The sequence below is a fragment of the Cornus florida genome, unplaced genomic scaffold (genome assembly GCF_030987335.1).
Source record: "Cornus florida cultivar Cherokee Brave unplaced genomic scaffold, ASM3098733v1 CherokeeBrave_3.0.0_Hap2_Chr09, whole genome shotgun sequence".
Classification (NCBI taxonomy): Eukaryota; Viridiplantae; Streptophyta; class Magnoliopsida; order Cornales; family Cornaceae; genus Cornus; species Cornus florida.
The window spans coordinates 86,500,007-86,521,767 of NW_026775579.1; the positions used below are offsets into that span (position 1 = coordinate 86,500,007).

Genomic DNA, 21,761 nt, shown 5'->3' on the forward strand with positions numbered 1-21,761 from the left:
TTCATGAAAAGTCTAGAAGGAGGCATAATTACAAATTAAAAGTAACTCAGGCGCATGGGCATGGCACAGTTGACAGACACACACACACTCTCTCCACTTGGTAAAGTACAGTGCTGTAAAAAGCAATATAGATCGGGAGAACAAAGAATAAATGCTCTATCTCAAGAGTGTAACAAGACAATGAACATTGAACAAGAATCCCATAAGCAGTCAAAAAAGTTAAGATCACTTCTCCTTTATCTTCATCATATATCCTCCTCACTAATGAGTGCTAGGGTTAAAAAAGCAAAAGAAAACAAATGTTAGTGGAGGAGAGGCATGACCATGATTGTACCCTCCTTATGTATCCACCCATCATTTCCCTATCCCCACCATAAACTCCACCTCTCAACCATAGTGCCCCAACTGCCTAAAATCTCATAATTGAGTTCGGATATCAGTATTGTACTGCATCTGACGATTCGGATCATCCAACACTATACTGCATCCAACGGTTCAAATCATTCACACGCCTGTCAAATCCCAATATTATACAACATTTGACGGTTGACTTAGACATCACCCACAATATTTGATAAAATGACATATACCCTCCCCCTCTCTCTCCTTCTCTTACAATTTCACTAGTTTGCTCTCATGCCAATCCAACACCTAACATAGGGCTTGAATTGGTGATGGTATCAACAAATTGGAAGGATTGAGAGGGGTGGTTTGAGCTTGTTGTATGTACTCCTGGCGGCACCGGCGCATAACAGGTGCACTTCTCTAGTGTGCTCTTGCTATGTATCATCAAGGAGTTCTTATGAGGGTGAAGAGAACAAAAACAACAACAATAAAAGCAACAAGAGATCATCAGTTGGAGGTGATTACAAAGATGGGGTCATGGAAGAAGATTGTAATAATGAATTGAAAAGTGGTCAAGGGAAGGAGATCAATGGAGGAGGAGGCAGCAACTGTAGAGGCAGTGGGTCTAATGGGCCTCACATTGAACCCACTAGGGCTCTCAAGAGTAATCTCAAGAAAACTAGTAGTAGTACAATAGTGGAGGTAAATCAAGCAAGGACAGGTACAAGGAAAGTTAGTTGGCCTGATGCTCATGGCAAAGATATTGCTCATGTTCAAGAGTTTGAGCCAAGGTAGTAGTATATCAACCCTCTACTTTTCTTCTATAATAATGGGCTTGCTTCTGTTTAGATTATTAGGGCCACTATATTGCTGAAATTACATTTGGAAAAACCGAATCGACATTTGTAAATAAATTTCCTACAATTCTAATTTCAAAGTGCCGATTCAGTACTCCCAAACACGAGATTAGGGATGTTTGGTTATATACTTAAAAAAATAAAAAAATTAGATTGACATACTTTATGTGAATGATGGGTTGGTTTTTGTTTATTGATTAAAACCCTAATTCTATAAAAATTGGACAGAACCCCAATAGTATGTTGAGCATTTTAGGGGTCTTTGGTCAGGAAGTTGAAGTTTTGGGCACTAATTTTAACAGGGCAGGCATTTCAAGTCTTAAAGAACTCTATAGTTTATCACTATGCTTTATTTGTTTTGACTTGGTTTGCTACTTTCTCACTCTCTTTCATTTGATCTTATAGTGTGTCAGAGGATGGGGAACTTGAGGGAGTAAGGAACTCTTGTGTGTGTGCAATTCAATGAAAAAGGTACAATACCCTGCTTGTCAATGAATTAATGTTACTTTGATTTAATTTTTCCAATTACTAAATTATGTTTTATCATAAAAGCTTTTCCAAAATGTGTCTTGTAATTCAAAATATATCACTCTCACTCCATCTGCCTACTACCAACTACTAGAGGCATTTAAAGTATAAGAGGCTCTAAAACAAATAGCAGTTCTGGGTAAATGGTGCCCCTAAACTGAATGAACATTAGTAATATTGTGTGTGTGTGAACATTAGTAATATTGTGTGTGTGTGTGTGTGTGTGTGTGAACATTAGTAATATTGTGTGTGTGCGTGTGTGTGTATATTTTTTCATGTCATTCTCATCTAAGATGAAGTCCTCCTAGTTTTAACTCCTATGCCTTAATATAGCACGCTTTTATCATCCTGGCTTCTCACAAAGTTCTCTTCATTTCAACCATTATGTGATAACATTCATGGTTACATATAAAATGTCCCCATTTTTTATTCTACATTGGCTTTGTTAACCTCTATTTCACTAGGCTTTGTTTCTATCTATTTGCAGGTGATCATACTTTGAAGCTTGCCTCTTCAACATTCAATGATATTAGGATTTTTATCGTCTTAGGAAGGCTGTAGAAGCTAACAATTCCATATTGTACTACTGGTTTAGGAAAATTTGCAGAGGATATTTTAAAAATATGCCTGAGAAATGAAATTTGGCTCCAACGCCTGATCGTTTCTTTTTCTCTCTTTCCTTCTATTTCTCCTTCTCTAAGCTTTCAAAATCAACCACGACTCAGATGAAAATTTTAAGCTGAGTGAATGTCATCATGAAGCTGGTCATGCCGTGTCTGTGTGTGCGCGCCGTCAGATATGTCTGAGATGCTTGGTCATGCTGTGTGCGCGCGCGCTCGCGCCTGCCCCTCCTCTCTAAATAAGTTTGAGATGCTTGATCACGGTGCACAAGGGAGTTCTCAAAGACAATTTAAAAGGCAAAGATATAGAATGGCTATGAAGGTGGCCGTATGAACTAACATTAACCGTGTGTGTGGTGTGTGTGCCCCTTCAGAAGTGGAATGGTGAAACAGAATGTGTACAGCAAATAAAGAATGATAATGATTACCAAAGACAGCAATGATCACAGGACTAGCAGCATTGCATAAAAGGAAAATAATAGAGGAGGTTAATGGGTAAAAAATGTCAGTGTCATTGTATCTTTCATCGAGTAAATAGATAAAATAAGTATTTTAGACACAAAGGAAATGCAATGAACAGGAAATGTTTCCAAGACCAACAAACAAGTAGCCCCCAGTATGTCCACATGATAACCTAGAAAATGCAGTGAAATCAAAGGTAGGGTCATGTCAATATTAGAATCACCCCCCCTCCCCCAACACCAACATCTATTAATTATGTTTACACCGAGCTAGGAAATATATATATATATATATATATATATATATATTCACAACACATCAATTTTGAGACTTTTCTAATATGTTTTCCAAGCAAATCAGCCAATATATAAGATGTGACTTATAATGGGGAAAATTGACAATGAATTGAAGAAAACATCCAGTCACCCAACAAAATGCTAAACAGTCCCAAGTTGTGACAAGATAAATAAAATTTACTTGAAAACGTAAAGTGAATAAACAATAATTAGCTTTAACAAATAGCAACCAATCTGTCAGCAGGAAGTGTAGGAATAAAATCAAGAGAAGAACAAGTGAAGCGTACCGAGTGACGTAAATTATGTAAAAGCTTTCCACCAGAAGACAAAAGATTGTCCCAATTTGGTTACAAGCATTTTCAAGAATCACAATCTGGAATTTTTTTTATACCCCCCACAATAATTTAACAGATTTCATCCTACAAAGGATCATAACTTACATAAAATCACGGCCCACTAATTTTTGTTCTTACATAATTGCAGATTAGTCGGATCAATCAAACAATTTGCCCCTTCCTATCTCTCCCTTTAGGAGGCAAATCCTCTTTACAAACAAAGATCTTATCATCACCCCAAACTACTGGTTCTGATTTCTTCCTTTCTTCGATTTATTCCTCTCCTGCATTTTCTTTTTCTTGGCTTCAGCTGTTACCCAACAATAATCCGGTGGGATCACAAAAGGATCCTGAATATTATCGATCCTAGAGCTTGAACCACCATTGGAAGAACTTGGACGGTTGTAAGGGGCTTTTATCCACTGAAACCATGATGAACTTGAGGACTGCATCATTGCTGGGCTCTCTCGGCCTGAAGCAGTTGGACTTGAAGGGGGTGTTGAGAATTCGTCCAATGGCTGTAATTCTTCAAATTTTGTAAAAGTAACCAACACACGAATAGTGGGAATCACAGGGATAGCAACCTGGAAACCATATTGAAGTTCTTAGCAAAGAGGAATGAAGATTCAACAGGAAAAGATTGAATGCTCTGGAAGTTTTTTTAAAACATGAAACTATCCTATTGGAAACACAACAAACTTGGGTTGCCCCAAGTGGTTGGGAAAATGCTTGGTTCAGTTGAGTATAATTAACAAACTGTGCTATGAGATCTCAGAGCTGGTACAATCAACAAAAGCAATACAGAAAATTTAATGCATGTATTCATCAAAGGAGCAGATAACCAGGGTTCCTCCCTAATTTCTTAGTTCTTACATCAGATGAAAAGCTGTATCAATTATAAAATCCTACAGAACAGATTGAAGTCAAAACGTGCAATGGACCTAACTAGCAACTAAAAACAAAAATTTATTTTTCTTTATATATTTTTTGTCTTCTTCTTTTTCTTTTTTCTTTTTTTTTTTTTTTGGGGGGGGGGGGGGGGGGGGGGGGGGGGGGGTGTTGTAGAAAGTAGAGATTTCTAAGCATTCTGGAAAAAAGGAATCATACTTTTTATATTACTAAAATCCCAAAGATGGATAGCAATGAGTTTTAACTTTTTTGTGTTTGTGCGTGCGTATAACAAGCACATGAGTTTTAAGGTACAATACCACAAATGATCTCTGCTCTTTTAGGTTCTTGCTCACAACATGGTTTTGCATTGAACCTTCTATTTTACATTTCCACAACAAAACATATCAAAGAGAAGAAAACTTATCATCACTTGAACTCACCCAAAATCTTTTACTCTATTAGAATGAACAAACAATTATGCTATTTCTATTTTCTACTACCAGTTTGATATTTAGCAAATGGCATGGAATGTACTTTATGAAAAATGTCCTTTCTGTGTTTCAACAAGACAACATTGCAAGCAGTGATTTGGCCATAAATAACACAGTTGGTCATAGAGAACATAAACTAGATCCTAATTCCTGCAAAAACATTGTCCTCGCACATGAACCGCCTAAATATATTCTTCTGTTCTAGCACATTTGGAGCATTACTTCAAGGTCCAGCAGTAGTTCTCATTAACCACTTCTCGTTCCTGTTGCATTGCATTCACTCTCTTCTTCCTACAACAATTTATTGTCCAGAAAAAGTCTGACCAGCATACAGCTACTTTTCACTTGAAAATTAATCCCAATTGACCAAATATGATTTAAGGAACTACAAATGTGTACCCTCACCAAAACTTGACCTCAGACACTTATTAATGTTACTCCTTCAGGAATCCACATTGCAAAAATTCAAAATATTGGTTTTGAATGTTCCTTAATTCATATTGTCTTCTACTCTCTTCCGAGACCTTAACCTGGGGCCTTTTGCACCAATTTTGTTTTCCTGTTTTAAGGGTTGGAAACAAGAAGAAAATATCGCTTACCTCATTTCTGGTGACAGAAGTATTGACGGAATTACACGCACAAAAGAAGACTATCAGGTCTCACTGAATGTAAACTACGTCATTGCTTCCAGATAGAAACACTGAAAAAGCCGAACATGTAAGACTCGACTTATTGGATGGGTTTGGTGGGATTTCAAAGAAGATGTTAAGTCGGTCAAATTTGTACAGGTTAAAAAAAAAAAAAAAAACGTGAAAATTACCCAGACAACTACCAACTAGGTTGATAACAAACCACCAAGTCATTATTCCAGTTACTTGATTGAAATTTCAAGGAGGGGACTTTTTTATAAGGACAGGTAATGTCAGTAACCCAAATTTCAAATGTTTGAAGCTCGGGATTATCATAGCCAACTCCAATTTGGGAGGATAAATTGAATAATTTAAGTCCATGGAAAGGTATTTACACTTGAAACAGATCACTGAATTGTCTACCCCAACCCCGCCCAATCTATTGTTTTATCACCTTTTCTAGACTTTCTTCCTTAAAATTCAATCAAAACATTTTATCAATGTCACAAGTACAGAAAGATCATAGTATTTGTGTCTACTATAGAATGAAAATTATTATCAATGATAATATTTTGAATACGGAGTATATTTTAAACATGTACATGCTGAAATAACCATAAAAAGTTGCAGTAGAAGTAACTCCAAATATTTGACTAAATAGCATTCATGTACAGTATATAAGTTTAATAATCAATTGTACAAATGTTTGATTTTTAGTGATGTATATCTCCAGATATTACAGTCTCATTATTCATCTCAATGAGCATTTCACTTCCTTGTATTGTCTGACTATTGCACATGTTTTAAGGTAGTGTAAATCTTTTCAAAATATAAAAAGATAAGACAAAATAAGAACAAAGGAACAATGATTACTTTAAAACCAAGTATGAAAATCATGAAATCCCGAGGGAATGCTTGATGTTTGACAATTTTTTTGCTTTTGTGTCTCTCGACTTTCTCCTCTACATGAGCCACTATTTTGAACATAAACCATAAATATATAGAATGAGTCCATCGAGTAATACATAATTAGACACCCAGTCCCACCCGTTGCAATGATTACTGGAAAACTTAGAATTTTGAACAAACAGAATTCATGTCATCCTTAAACTTCATCCCGAATCTTCATTTTCTGAATAAGTCTTCATCACATCTTCTCCTTTGGCTGCATCGATATCAGCCTTGCCTATATAGGCCTCGAAAGTGTTCTAACATATTCAGGATGTTATAAAACAGCTAAACGCTTTGGACAACAAAAGGTGGAAGGAATCTGCTCTAATATGTCAATAGAAGGAAGCCAACGATATCTCGTGTATTTTCCTTCAAGCAAAGAAACTCTTCATATCAATCAGTAAATCTCAGAACAAGATTCACCTAGACCAGAAAGAAAGTCAAAAGATATAACAACTCTGCCTGGTCAAAGCATTGCAGCGAATTCATTCCTAAAGATTCACTCCCATCTCCTATATATCAACAATCAAGTGCACAACAACTCTGCCTGGTCAAAGCATTAAAAATAACACTTCTATTATCATCAGACCGCAGCGAATTCATTCCTAAAGATTCACTCCCATCTCCTATATATAAACTATCAAGTGCTCTAATTAGTAGATATCAATTAGAACAAAACTGCCCATTGGTCAATGGGAACATCAAAAACTCATGAGTGCAATTTGCAACAAATCATGTTTTCTTCGAACTTAAAAACAGAATTCAGTCAGTGGACCAAGTTTGAACCACCACACTGTATCATGCAAATAGAAGTCTAAGAATTGCTAGGTTGTAATTAACTTTGGAATATTCTCACTTTTGAATTGCAAGGAAGCTTTTGGGTATGCGAGTGATCAATACAAAATCTCAACCCAGTTCCACTTTTGGATCCCAAACCCAAAATAATAAAGTAAAGAGAAGCGCAAACAAGGGATAAGGTGAAAACAGTATGGGAAGCTAAACATTTATACATATGTTGCATTGAGGAAGTCAAAGCTAGCAATAGGCCCTAACATTTTAAGAAGGCCAGATGGGGATAATTTATTTCAAAAAATTTATGAAGTCGCTGAGAAAACTTATGAATTTGGCATAAAGATCATTGACAAGGGTTAAAGAAGTTGGCAGCTTTGGCAATAATTTGACATTATGGAGAAAGGTCTAGGTTGACACTATGAAAGACATACAATATCTGCATCTGATAGGTGGTTGCCGAATAGATAAAGGTGTGCCTAATATTATGTTTAGTCATTATTGTAACTTCACAATTTGTTTCATGTTACTGATACTATACACTAAATTTGTTGAAAACAACCTTGCAGATATTTCCTAATGCTGCCAAGCTTCAGGAGAAGGGGTTGAAGCATAGAAACAAGCTGAATGTGTTGTTCATGGATGTTCCTACAAACAGTGACATGTCTGCACTCCATGTTCTAGTACTGTCCAAAGATATGGTAGCAAGTGTGAGTATGGTGCATCATCAGGCAAAGGTGTTAATGTGATGCTTCAACACTAGACATGAAATTTGGGTATGTTCTATAGAGATTCAGAAAGAAAACAAATGAGGCAAGCTAGAAACAGCAAGGAAAGGAAAGAATGATTCTGCTGCATCAGACAATGGTGTCAATGTGGAAGCTTCAACAATAGAGAATATTCAGTAGACACTCATTTTGGGTATGCTCCTTACAGTTCAAGAAAAGAACAAACAAGACAAGGTGGAATAGAAAGGGAAAAGGAAGAATGTTTCTGCCGCAAACAAGTAGTCCAACACACTAGACTGCAATTGTGGATTTAGTGGAGGGTAGTATAACCAGACTAATGAGAATCGAGAAAGAAGCACCAACACTTTTAAGAGAGGTGTCAGTATTGGATACTATCAAACACCAATATATCTGACACTCCTAGACACGTTAGACACATCTTGGATGCTTCAAAACTAAAAATGAGATTATTTAATTTCAAACATGTGCTTGAGTGCTTGACACTTCTTAAATGCTTTCCAGCTTGATCAGCATTATAATTATGATTTTCTTATCACATGAAAGAAAGTATAACTGTAAATAATAATTATAATAATAATAAAAGATTTTTGTAATTTATTAAAATTTTGATTGTAGCCAAGGATAAAAGTAGCAAATGTTTTAATATCAAGTACTACTGAGAGTGTTGAGATGGATGGACCTAATACAAACCTAATGTCCCTTGACATTAATTAAGTATGTGCATTTTAATTGTTAAATATATTGGTGAGTAAAAACTTCACACCCCAATACCCCACATGAATATTTCATGTTGGATTTCATTGGTGCAATTGATGACATTCATATAAAAGCATCTTTTCCACTCCCGCCACAAACCAAATCAATGGCATCAATTTGAAGTCATATGCAGATATGCTGCATAAATGTCAATGCAGCTTGTGACTTCAACATGTGTTTCACATTTGCATCGCCAGGCTGGCTGGGAAGGAAGTGTCACATGACACAATTTCTTGCAAGCAATTCCGACGATTCACTTAGCTTTCCAAAACCAGAATGACATTAGTCCTCTTGTGAATACATCAAACTTCACCATCAAGCTTTTCTAACTCTATGATCTCTTTTCATTTATACCATGTAGAGTTATATAATGTGGTATTGTGGTTGATGCTAGGTACCCAAACATGAACCTTATCTTACCCCACGTAAAGGAGAGAGATACCACCTTGTTCCTCTGTGAGCTACTACCACAATATGAGGAAGAAAAAAAAAAATCAACCTAATACATTCTTTACCAAGAAGAGTCATTAATGGGCTTTTGGATGCAAAAAAACATAGAGCATGTAGAAAAAAATGAAACCTGCCTCCTTTTATCATTAAGTATCAAGATGCTGTTATATTTGTATCTATAGCAATTCACTACTTCATTAAATTTAGATGTTGAAATATTATTAGTTGGAGATAGAGACCTTTGGTAAGCTAGGACGACTCTTTGATGAGCTCGGAGTCTCTAATCTTCCGAAATAAGTTCTTGACATATATTTATCAATTATCAAGAGTCGGGTGTTAATGCGTTGTATGGTGTGTTGAATCGTTCTTTTTGTTGTAGTTGAACCAAATTTCTTTCTTTTCTCTCTTAAAAGGATTGTCCTGCTATCTGTCTATCTATCTATCCATCTTTCTATAATATACTACAACCTAACAAAAATAAATCTATAGACACATATGTGCATCCAATTGTGACTCGAACTATAACCCTATCTAGAGTGGAATGATTAAACAACATTCATGCAATTGTCCCCAAATAGTAAGGAAAAGGTCTTGTTGATTTGAGTTGAGTATGTATCAGATTATGTTGCCTTACATTTGTTGTGCTCATGATTGCTTGGGTCTAAGATCCTTGTGTGCTAGTGTTTCTTCATTGGGTCCCATCATCAATTTACCAACCTCCTTGAACATGTGACACTAGGTCGGCATCAGTTCCCTACATGGTCCTATACATCTTATATATTGCTACGTAACCATAATATATTAATGTTCATTTTTTTTTTTTTTTGATATAAATTAAAAAAGGCGTTCAATAGGGGAACGCGTCCCATAAACTAATATATTAATGTTCATTGAAACAAAATATTTGAAAGGTACCAAAGGTTGTAGCCTAGTGGTGCTTTCTCGCCTTCCAAAGTAGGTCAATGGTCCAAGTCCCCATAGGGACAAGTGGGTGTGTGTGTGTGTGTGTATGGATGCACGCATGACTGCATTTATAGTGTGTGCTTAATTGTGGAGATAAAAGGTTACCCAAAATCCTCTCAATTACTATTTCCCTTATTTTCCTATTGTAAAAATCTTATGTCTCCCGCTGTCCCCTAATATTATGTGATAATTAGGTCCTAAGGTTTGATTTATGTAACACAATGCATAAATATCTTGAAGGTAAAATCTGACCAAGCGGAAAGTACAGTGGCTACATTACAAGTTCTTTTTCTGCAAGGGCAATGACACCTAATGCTAAGACCAACTAAATCTAAGTCAGGGTCAATTTCCTCCACACTGTGGCAGGAGCCTTGTGCATGGGGTTTGCCCTTTTTTCACTTTCTGAAATTTAGTTGAACTGTATCACTATCAGTCACTTCAACAGAAACAAACATGAAGATATATAGAAAGTAATAGAGAGGAGAGCGGCCCATGAATTAGTTGCAAAGGGTGCATCCGTGCAACAAACGTAAATCAGAACAAGAGAAGATAAAGAAACTAAACATGTATGAGAATTATACTAAAATGTTTATGTGCAACATACCTTTACTGGAAAGGTCCCCATTGGAAGTTTTGTTGTGAGAAGTTCTCTCAAACGACGGATGGCCTTAACTTTGTTAGCAAGAATGTCAAGCAATGGCAAAAGTTCTTCAGTTTGTAATGGGAAATTTGGGGAAAGCCAGAGAGTAGGCCTCAAGCCCTTCTTATACTCATTCTCACGGCTTCCATCCTTGCGTCGACTTCCACTTTCAGAATTCATAGAGGATGATGTTTTAGTATCCCTTCCTCTCCTGTGCTCATCCCCACTCACAGTAATTTCCATGGAGCGTCTCCCTGGTTTGATCTGACTTCTAGATGGAGAATCACCCAGTAGATCACTAACCTTCTCTTCTACACAAAGTGAACTTCTTGGTGGGGCAATCCTTTTCTGCTCTTCATGTTTAGTATCCCGTTTCCTCCAGCCACCAAACCATCCTTTCTTTTCCTGCTTAGTCTCTCCATTTCTACAATTACTAAAGTCCTCGATGGGAATTTCTCTTTGCTCATAACAACTATGGCGGTGCCCAATAATCCCATCACTATTCTCATTGCTCAAATCTGATGAATCCAACTTAAGTGCAACTTCAAGCTGCTTTTTTTCATCCTCTGTCAGAATGTCATCAAGCTCCTCAGTCTCTGTTTCATTATCATTACAAGATGCGAAAAACTCATCATCTGTCATAGCCCCTGGTACCTTTCTGGATTTGATGCTTACAACCACATTGTGCATATCATAAACCTTAGCCTTCCAAAGGCCCACCATTTCTGTCTTCTCCTGCCGTCTCCAGGTCAATTGTGGCAACAGAACTGCCTCAGTCACATCAATTCCGGGCCTGAATATATTTGTCTGGGACATTGCAGCCACTTCTTGCTGCACCTCAGCATCAGTTGCTGGAGCACCAGCACCGTCCAAAGCATTCATCACCTCCTTGTCTCTGTGTGTGATCATACAAAGTGAACCAGGACGTACCTTTCCATCTTCAGACCCATCACCAAGGAAAATAATACTCTGATCAGCACGCTGAATTCTGAAACCGTCAAAACCGGCCAAGGTCATATCCGCCCTCAAGTTCGCACCCCTCTTCCAAATTTTATAAGTATCAGAAGGAGCAATCCTTGAAATGAAAGGGATGACAGAGCTTTCAAAGTGGAATGTGATTTCCATGTAAAAGTCCCTCATCCTCCTCATAGTCCCTATCAATCGAGGCAACCTTCTGCACCATTTTGCCCAAGCCAAAGGCTGGTAGTGCCTAACTATAATCCTTGCAATCCCTTCCTCTCTATTACAAATTGCTTCTTGGAGGGCACTCCACCCATGTTCATTTTGCAAGCTCCAATCTGCACCGGCAACCATCAGCATCTCGGTTGAAGTCTCGTCACCAAGTTTGACAGCCAAGTGAAGAGGTGTATCACGGTTTGGGACATCACGGCGATCAATCATAGCAGATATTGCATCAGCTTTCTCTTCCTCAGCCAGTGAAGCGGATTCATTACGAACCTCAGCTGGGTCACAAAACCGGGGGAGGCCGGCAAGTATCCTCCTAAGACCGGCATAGTCCTTCATGGCTATGGCCTTGTGCACAGGACTATGGCCATATTTTGAAACATCAACACCCGCCATGCCTCAGGAGTATACAAGCACAGCCCACTCTGCTATATTAACCCAAAACTCAACTGAATCCCCCAAAACTACCAGCAAATGAATCAAATTTAAGAACCCTTTCTTCCAAATCAATTATATATGATGGATACACAACACCAAAAAATTCAAATCCCCATAACACCAACTATGAGAGATGGTAACTTTATTCATTCAAAGCCACCAAATTCAACAAAGAAAACAAATACAGTTCATAATTAGTCAGCAAACATAAGAAAAACCCACACAATCTTTTCCCACAATTGAATCACACCCAGTCCATGTTACACCCAAAAGATACAAAGCAACAACACAGACCTAACAGTTACAGCTCTCCCAAACCGCAAGTACAGAATCTTATAGGGACCCAAAGCGAAAAGATCCAAGAGGGTTAAAGAAATCTCACCTTCAAGAGGCTAATATTGCCCCCAAAAAGGACTCAGCTGCTGAGAACCCCACCACCTCTCAGCCTCTCTCTTCACCTCCTCTGCAGATGGGGAAAAAGAACAGAGAGATCTTTGCGATCCAATCCCAGATCAGACAAACCCAATAACAAGCATGTGGGGGCTGTGAAAAATGTTAAATCTATATATATATATATATATATTGTGTATGTGCATCCAATGAGAGATTAGTGTGTTTGGGAATCTGATAAAAGAGAGAATTTAAAAGATAAAGAATCCAAGAAAGGAATACACAAGAAAAGTATAACACAAAACCCCACCATCCAAGCAGAGGCTACACTGTTTATATGAGAAAGGAATAACACGAAAGGAAAACCGTAAACAGAGACTGACACATACATGTCATGGTTTTAGAGAGAGAAAATCAGAAAATAGAAAATTCACCCATATTTATTGTGCAATAAGATTGAGAGAGAAAATTGTAATTTGAGGAGGTAATTTGGGGATATGGTAGGGAGTTGAAAAAAAAGAGCAAAGGTTCCATTTTACTTTTAGAGAGAGGATTTTATAATTTAGAGAGAGAGAGAGAGCGTTCAAAATGGGAAGGCTGCGTGTGACCCTGGTAAGAGGGAACCTGCTTTCCTATTTCCATTTCTTTTTAAGACTTCTTTTCATTGCTTGGTCAATTTTTTATTTTTTATTTTTTATTATTTATTTTTATAATATATTATTTATATATATACACACACACTATTTAAGATTTGGGAAGCCACATGAGGTCTAAACAGTAGTTAATGGAGGGATAGTTGTAGGGTAGGCCAATGGGTTGTCAGATTGTTAAGGGTAGTTCTGACCTGACCCATCAGATCCATTTGCTCAACACAGAGGTTGGATTTTTGTGACTCACATCCAATCCAATAAATTATAAACCATGTACACTACTGTAGTACTATTATTTTCACTTGAAATTGCTTTAAATCATCTTTTATTGTAAAAAGCTATCATGGGTGGTTCTCACCATAGTCCATGGTTGGTGCCATGGATTCATCACATTAACTTTATTGAATAATTCCTAATTAAATTATTAACGTATTATAACAGCATTATATTAAATGTCCATAATAAATACGTAACGGCTTGACTAGCTACAAAATATATCCTAATTTATTGGTCAATTAAAATAATAGTTCTAGGGAAAAATAATGATTGTATGTGTATACATTTTTTTTTTTCTAAAAAAAAAAAATTTAATAGATTCACATATACCAAGTAATGCATCTAAGAATATATCTAAGAAGCACGAACATTTTTACAAAATATTGTGTTTATATTGTATATAGACACTTCGTGAATAATTCTGAATACCATATCTATAATTTAATAATAATATTTATCATTTTGAATATTTGGTCAAAATATTTTACATCTAATCAACACATTTTGAACACTCAACACATTTTGAATACCATATCTATTATGATATTTTGTTCCATGTATAACCATTTATATGGTTTAGATCTATAATACTTTTTGAGTGGTACCCAATGCAATATCATTTTCATTTAGTCATTATCACTGTGGAGGTTCAGAATTATGCGATTATGGCTAAGTCAGTAGTGTGATTAAAATGAGGCCGATTGAAAAGAAAACAAAAAATCAACTCATTTATGAAAAATAATAATAATAAATAGAAGAAAAATAACAAACCTTTCCTAAATGCTCTCATAATGAACTCACTAAAATAATCAACTGGTTACTTATCTAGCGGTATTAAATCTCTACTTTTTTAAAAAAGGTCATAGTTTGAGTCTTAGTGAAGACATATATGTGTAAGTACACCAACTTAAAAAAAAAAAAAAAAAAAAAAAAAAAAAAAACTCACTAGATGACAATTTTTTTCTTTTTTTCTAATTAAAAATAGTTTTAAGCAATTTGAAGTCCTGATTTAGTGGCTAAGTGAAGGGGTGCTCTTACTAGCTGTATTTATGTTGTTAGTTGTTACTTAATTATTGCTTACTTTCAAGACTCTAGTTGGCAAATTAATATATTAGTAATTAATAATGGATTAATTTAAAATTTTTGTAACCTACTGCGAGAATGCCATATTATAATCTTTTCCGACAACAAATATATATATATATATATATATATCGACAACAAATATATATATATATGTGTGTGTGTGTGTGTGTGTGTGTGTGTATTTTAAACATGCAATATAATTTAGGGTCAAATGCAAAAAATTCCCTAAATTATTAGGATTTTGCAACTAACCCTCCTGAAATACAAGAACCCCCCCCCCCCCCCCCCCCCCGGGCTGGAACTATGATCTTGTTGCAATTTACCCCATCAGCACAGATTTTCGGTACTGAAAAAAGTAAAAGACCTTGCCACCTTTATAACAAAACCACAAAGTTTTAAACTGTAGACTTATGTTGCTAACTTGGAATGTAAAATCTCAAGGACCAATAAAATAAGGACAAGTGGACAACACACCAATAGATAAGGATGTCTATTTCATTGTTTTAGAGAGAGATATAGAAGCAAAAAAGGGTGCAGGGTAACAAGGAGGAAGGTGAAGAAGCGCAAGAGTTGGTACAGGGTAACAGGGAGGTAGATGAAGAATAAAGGAACAAACTTTAAAAAGGGATAACAAGTTGATGATTTTGTTTCTATTTGTAAGTTTTGTGGCGGCGGCAATGTGAATCAGATCACCAATTTCACAGCCTTTGTTTGACCACTCACCAATCGATTTATGTATTTCATTGTGACTTTGACGGCCGCTCTGTCAATTCAAGGTATTTTGAAAATACACCGGAGCAATTCGTCTCAATCAAGTTTTGGATTAAATGATTCAAAATTGAATCTGGAGCAATTTGTTTAGTTTTTGAATTCTGCAGTGATCAAGTCGTCAATGGCGTTACCACTGTCCAAACATCTGGATTTCTTATTCGGTTGGGTATAGTGGTTCATCTGGATCGACCGGCAACGGAGAAACTGCACAACGGCGGAGATGGAATGGACCGACAGTGAAGTGGCGGCAACAACGCTGGGGAAGAAATGCAACGGTGAGCTCAGCAGGCTGGTTCAGTAGTGGCTCGACCGTGGACAACTCGGCTGTAGACATGTCAATGGATCGGATCGATCAAATCCATATCCTATTTGTTAAGCAAACGGATTATCGAATTCAGATCACTAACGGGTTTTCGGACTGAATGTCCCAATCCATATCCTATTTAGCTCGGACTCGGATCGGATCAGATTGAATTCGAAATCGGATTAAATTAAATTTACTAACATATATAATTATAAAGAGTATGATTTTATTAGTATGTGTACTAAGAGATTTGTTAGTATGTGGATGAGAACACCACAATATTTTTATATAACATTATTATTATTTTGGATTTTTGGGTTACCTTTAATACAATTCTAATAGGAGTATTGATATATATATATATATATATATATATATGTGTGTGTGTAAAATTATTGATAAATAATTACATATATATAATTATTTTTATATATAATTTCAATCGGATCGGATCGGATTTTTATCGGATCGGATCAGCATAATCCATATCCGATTTGTTAAGCTAACGGAGTATCGGATTCAGATCGTAACCGAATTATCGGATTTTTTGTTCAATCCATATCTGACTAATCGGATCGGATCCGGATCCGAATCCGCTCCATTGACAGGTCTACTCGGCGGTGGCTCAGATGAAGTGACGGAAGCAGGGACGAGCTCGGATGGTGGAGAGGACTGGCTAACAAGGTGGGCTGAACAGCGATAGGCTGGTTCGCCCATGGTTGACTCGCGGCGATAAGCTGGTTGCGGCTTCGGCTGTGAGCTTGCGAATAATGGCAGCCACTATAACAGCACCACCACCTCCATACAAAATTTTGCCCCAATATTTTTCAAATCTATTCCTTGTATATATATGTTTATATATATACATGCGTGTATGCATGAAATTGGGTTAAGGTTCACTATTGCTCTGGCGGTGGTTGGTCTCGCTCTTGGTTTTTATTACAGCTGTAATGACGGTGGTGGTTATGGTAGTGGTTGTAGATGGTGGTGATGGAAAATTTTATGAGGGTTCCAAAAAATTTAATTTGTCTGTCATAGGAGAATCACACACTCATTTTTGGACGGCCGATAGCTGGATGATTGATTTACAACAAATTTGTATAGTTCGGGGGGTTTTTTGCAATTTTGATAGTTTAGGGGGTTAGTTGCAAGTTTCCTAATAGTTCAGGGGAGTTTTTTGCATTTAACCTTGTAATTTATTATAACACTACTAATTTATAATATGATCCATGAAATAAAATTTTACTTTGGGGTAAAATCACAAAACCCCCTTTACTATTAAATTGGTGTAAAAAATTCCCACTAAAATTAAAATAAATTAAAAAAATGTTATCAAGTTGCCCCCAAATCGATATAAAATGACAAAATCACCCTTATAATTTTATTGTTAAATTTAAAACTTATAATGTTATTATAAGATTACAAGAATACTCTCGAGTCTTCTTTCTCAACACCATCTCTTTCTAAAACTCTCACCAAACCCAACATCACCAATAATAATCAATTGTTGGTAGCATCGATTCCACCACCACCCAACACCCAAACCAGACCCAACACCACCAACAATCAATTACAATGTGGTTTCCACCACAACCCAAACCAAAACCAAACCCATCACCACCAACAATAACCATGTATTCCACCACCACCCAATATCAAAACTAATTGCACCACCATCCAACTCCCAATCCCAATAGCAGCAGTTAGGGACACCACCAGTGCGTACCACCCACCACCACCTCATTTATCGACACCAAAATAGATAAAATCAGAAAGTTTCAGAATTATCACCCCTAGATATATATTCATAATTCACTTTCATCATGTAGATATAATATATATATGCAACAAAACAATAATACCAAAATACTGATCAATTGATACCATATATAACTGATAAACCAACATTCAAATAAAAGTTAACATATATATTTTAAGCATTGCGCTCGTCTACGATCATCAACGGACTCATTCAAAGCCGAGTCAGGGACGTAATTGGGGACCAATCGTCTGTCGATATTCTCGCCTTCTTGATCTCATCATAGGCCTCGATGTCGAACTATTTGTCCCCGAGGATTGACCGATGACGCTGGGATCATCACCGTTGTTAGTGTAAATCTCCCCGTCAATTATTTATTCTGAAGGTTCCTTTTCGCCGTCCACGTCCATGTCACGGCCTTTAGGTTCTCTCTCTAGTGTTGTCTGTGACTGTATCTCTCCTCTTTCTTGATATTATCGCCTTCTTAATCTCGTCGTAGACCTCGATGTTGAACTGTTTGCCATTGATGATTGGTCGGTGACGTTGGGGATCATCATCGCCGTTGGTGTAAATCTCCCCATCAATCATTTCTTCCGAAAGTTCCTATTTGCCGTCCTTTAGATTCTCCATCTCCTCCCTCTATCTTTAGTGTTGTTTGTGGCTATATCTCTCCTCTCTCTCTAGTGTTGTATGTGATTGTATATTCTACCTAAATGGGTTTGAGTTTTAGAAAAAAGATGTTGAGAAAGAAGACTCAGGGGTATTTTTATAATCTGCCAATAATATTATAAATTTTAAATTTAACAATTAAATTATATGGGCGATTTTGCCATTTTATACCATTTTTGGGACAACTTGATAACAATTTTTAGTTTAGAGGTTTTTTTTTTTTTTTTTTTTTAATTTTAGTGGGATTTTTCACACCAATTTAATAGTATAGGGGTTTTTGTGATTTTTTCCCGGTCATGTTTGTAAAGTCATGACATCAATAATTTAATGTGTATTTCAAAACAATGTTGTTATAATAAGTTAATAAATCAAAATCAAAATTGAATCAAATCATAGTCGGCAAACATGCATAAGGGATCTCTCACAATGATAACGCAAACGCTTCCCATAGTTTTAAGCACCCTTAAGTCTCAATCCAATGGTTAAAAAGGGCGTTCACTAAATAAAATTTTCAAGACAAATTTACAGGAAAAAAAATTTTATAAGAAATAAAAATAAAATAAAAATAAAATAAAAAGATAATCCAAGCACACCAGAATTAAACCAGTCCACCCACTTATGCTAATTCCTACATAGCCAACTTGAGAGGGTTGTTTCTCTAATGTAGAGTTGTATTATTGTAATAAAATAGTATTTTGATACTTTGTTTTGCTTATCTGTCATCATTTTTATTTTTATTTATTTGGAAGGTTAATCAAATTCACACACCAACCATGCTCTATCAAGGTTCGAATCCCCACCTCCACTTTCTCTCTATGAAAGTAGAGAGAAACTTGTTTGAGTGAGGTGCATGGTAAAGTGCTCAAATTCATATTCGAAGTTACAAGACATTTGTAATATCTTGCCAATGGCATGTTGAGTGTTGAAAAGCACCAATGTCTATTTAGTTTGTGAAGGGTGAATTTTATCATCATTCACACCTGTATAGAGAATTGTGGAGTGTTGGGAGGATTTTGCGTAAAGAATTACGTAGAGTGTTAAAGATTCTAGAAAGTTAATATTTTAAAAAATAAAAAATTATGTAGAGTTATAAATCTATAACATATTTTAAAGGTGAATAATAGAGAGTAAATCACAATTCTTGATTATAATTCATTCGGCCGTTGTAATACCCCTAATTTTAAAAGGATAGTCTCGATATTTATTTATTTATTTTAATTATATTTTTAATTATTCAATTGATTATTTGACTAATTGCTTGTGTGTTTAATTGAATTAGGTATTTCTTGATTATTTGATTATGTGTCTATGTATTATTTGTATTTGTCTATGTGTTAATTGTTTAATTAGATTATGTACTTAAATGGTGTTTTGATTAATTGTAAATTAAATATTTTTTTTCTTTTATTATAATTTTATTTTATTTTTCTTTTATGGTTATGATTAGTAGTAATGGGCCAACCAATTGGGTCATATGGACTACTTGGATAGGAGATTGGATGTGTATGGATTATTACCCATGGATAGTTGTGTATGTATATATATAAATATATTATATATATATAAAGGAAAATAATTTATTAATTACTTTTATGGTAACTTGAGTAGTAATATTTAATCTGATGTATATATTTTATATTTAAATAATAAAAATATACATAGATTTGATACGTGTTATGTTTTAAGTTACTTTATAATATTATGGTAACTTAAGTATTATTGGATAATTCATTAATAAATAATGGAATGTGTATAATTTATTTATTTAATAAATATATACATAAATTATATACGTAACATATTTTACTTACCTTTTTAATATATATAAAAGGAAAAGTAATTTATTAATTACTTTTATAGGAACTTGGATAGTAATATTTGATCTGATGTATATGTTTTATATTTAAATAATAAAAATATACATAGATTTGATACGTGTTATGTTTTAAATTACTTTATAATATTATGGTAACTTAAGTATTATTGGGTAATCCATTAATAAATAATAGGATATGTATAAATTATTTATTTAATAAAGATATACATAAATTATATACGTAACATATTTTACTTACCTTTTTAATATTTTAATATATATATATATATATATATATATATATATATATATTTTTTTTAAGTTGACTTGGATCGGGAAAAGAGTTAGGGTTATTTTATTTAGCCTATAAATATATAGCTATAGGTTGTAAATGGGGGTTAAAAATATTCACGTGATATATTCTAGAAAGAGGGAAAATTAGAGAGGGAAAGAGGAAAATGAAGGAATGAGGAAAAAAAACCCTGTAGAGAGAGGATCAAGGAAGAAGAAGTTTAACTTTCGATTCAAATGTTTAACGTAAGTTCTTTTTCTATCTCTTTCCCTTTGATTCGTGTTTCTATGCATGCCTAGGAAATTCCAAAATTTATTAAACACATAAAATTAAATAATTATGCATGTTTAATTTGATTAGAATATAGGTTTTATGAAATTGGTTCATATCTGTTCTTGTGTTATGAATTGATAAATACATGATTTTGATTTGATTTCCGGTGTGAATTTTTATATGTTTACATTATATATTTTTCATATCTGTGGAATGATGGAACGTAGAAACATGCTTAGGATTCCTAAACATTATATAAGAACTAGGTTTGGGATTAAATAAATTTAAATAGACTCAATCATAATGATACTTGCTATTTGAATGTTTTAAACAAACGTGGATTTAATCTTTTAAAATGTTTTAGTAATTAAGATTAAATGTGTAGGATGAATTGGATATGGAGAATGCTTATTTGACGGTATAATAAAATATCATCATGTATAAGATTCAGTTTGTGTAAAACATATGATATAGGAAGCTTAAATAAATAATAAGTCATTCATATTTTGTGATAACTTGATATCATATTATCATAGTTATTTCTGGATTGTTTGATGTATTTCCTTAATCATTACATCAATTGTTGGATTGTGTGGTTTAATGCATCGGTATGGGATGGTGGCATTCTAACGACGGATTAACTTATCAGTTAAGTCCTACCTATTTTATATAAGGGAATGGATTAACTAAAATGTTAAGTCCTACTTATATTAAAGTCAGGTCAGCTGAACAAGTTGAATGACTTATGGAGTATTAATTTATTATATAAGGGAATGGATTAACTAAAATGTTAAGTCCTACTTATATTCAAGTCAGTTCAGCTGAACAAGTTGAATGACTTATAAATGATTAATTTATACTGAATAGGATGGTTACTAGATTATATATATATATATATATATATATATATATATGTGTGTGTGTGTGTGTGTGTGTGTGTGTGTATGTGTGTGTGTGTGGTGTCATGATATGAGCTTGAGTCTCAGGATCAGTGGTTAGGGCGCGTATATCGCCAGGGATGTGTAACTAGATATAATGTAGTTGTGTACCCTGGTAGGTCTAGGTACTCATGCCCACTATATGTGCGTTTTGCATGTTGC

At 35.0% G+C, this 21,761-nt stretch overlaps 1 protein-coding gene and 1 long non-coding RNA gene across 3 annotated transcripts; one reads left to right on the forward strand and one right to left on the reverse strand.

The window, feature by feature from the left end:
* Window positions 1–403: 403 nt before the first annotated feature.
* Window positions 404–2,405, forward strand: LOC132274880 (uncharacterized). Its single transcript, XR_009470535.1, has 3 exons — window positions 404–1,136; window positions 1,608–1,673; window positions 2,218–2,405. It is a non-coding gene; the product is annotated as an uncharacterized LOC132274880 (long non-coding RNA).
* A 972-nt stretch (window positions 2,406–3,377) lies between these two features.
* On the reverse strand, window positions 3,378–13,389 carry LOC132274879 (uncharacterized). Of its 2 annotated transcripts, XM_059776228.1 has the most exons (3): window positions 12,758–13,389; window positions 10,717–12,515; window positions 3,378–4,027 (listed from the first exon to the last, which is right to left on the reverse strand). In XM_059776228.1, exons 2-3 carry the CDS (start codon window positions 12,331–12,333, stop codon window positions 3,686–3,688), a joined length of 1,959 nt encoding a protein of 652 aa, XP_059632211.1. In that variant the 5' UTR covers window positions 12,334–12,515; window positions 12,758–13,389; the 3' UTR covers window positions 3,378–3,685. The 2 variants fall into 2 exon arrangements, with proteins under 2 accessions (XP_059632211.1, XP_059632210.1); XM_059776227.1 differs by having other exon boundaries at window positions 10,717–13,389.
* Between the last annotated feature and the right edge of the window lie 8,372 nt (window positions 13,390–21,761).

Coding starts and splice junctions, on each gene's coding strand:
- LOC132274879 (XM_059776228.1), bottom strand. CDS start 12,333: ATGGCGGGTGTTGATGTTTCAAAATATGGCCATAGTCCTGTGCACAAG. Junction 4,028..10,716: donor TGGGGACCTTTCCAGTAAAG/GTATGTTGCACA, acceptor TATGGTTTCCAG/GTTGCTATCCCTGTGATTCC.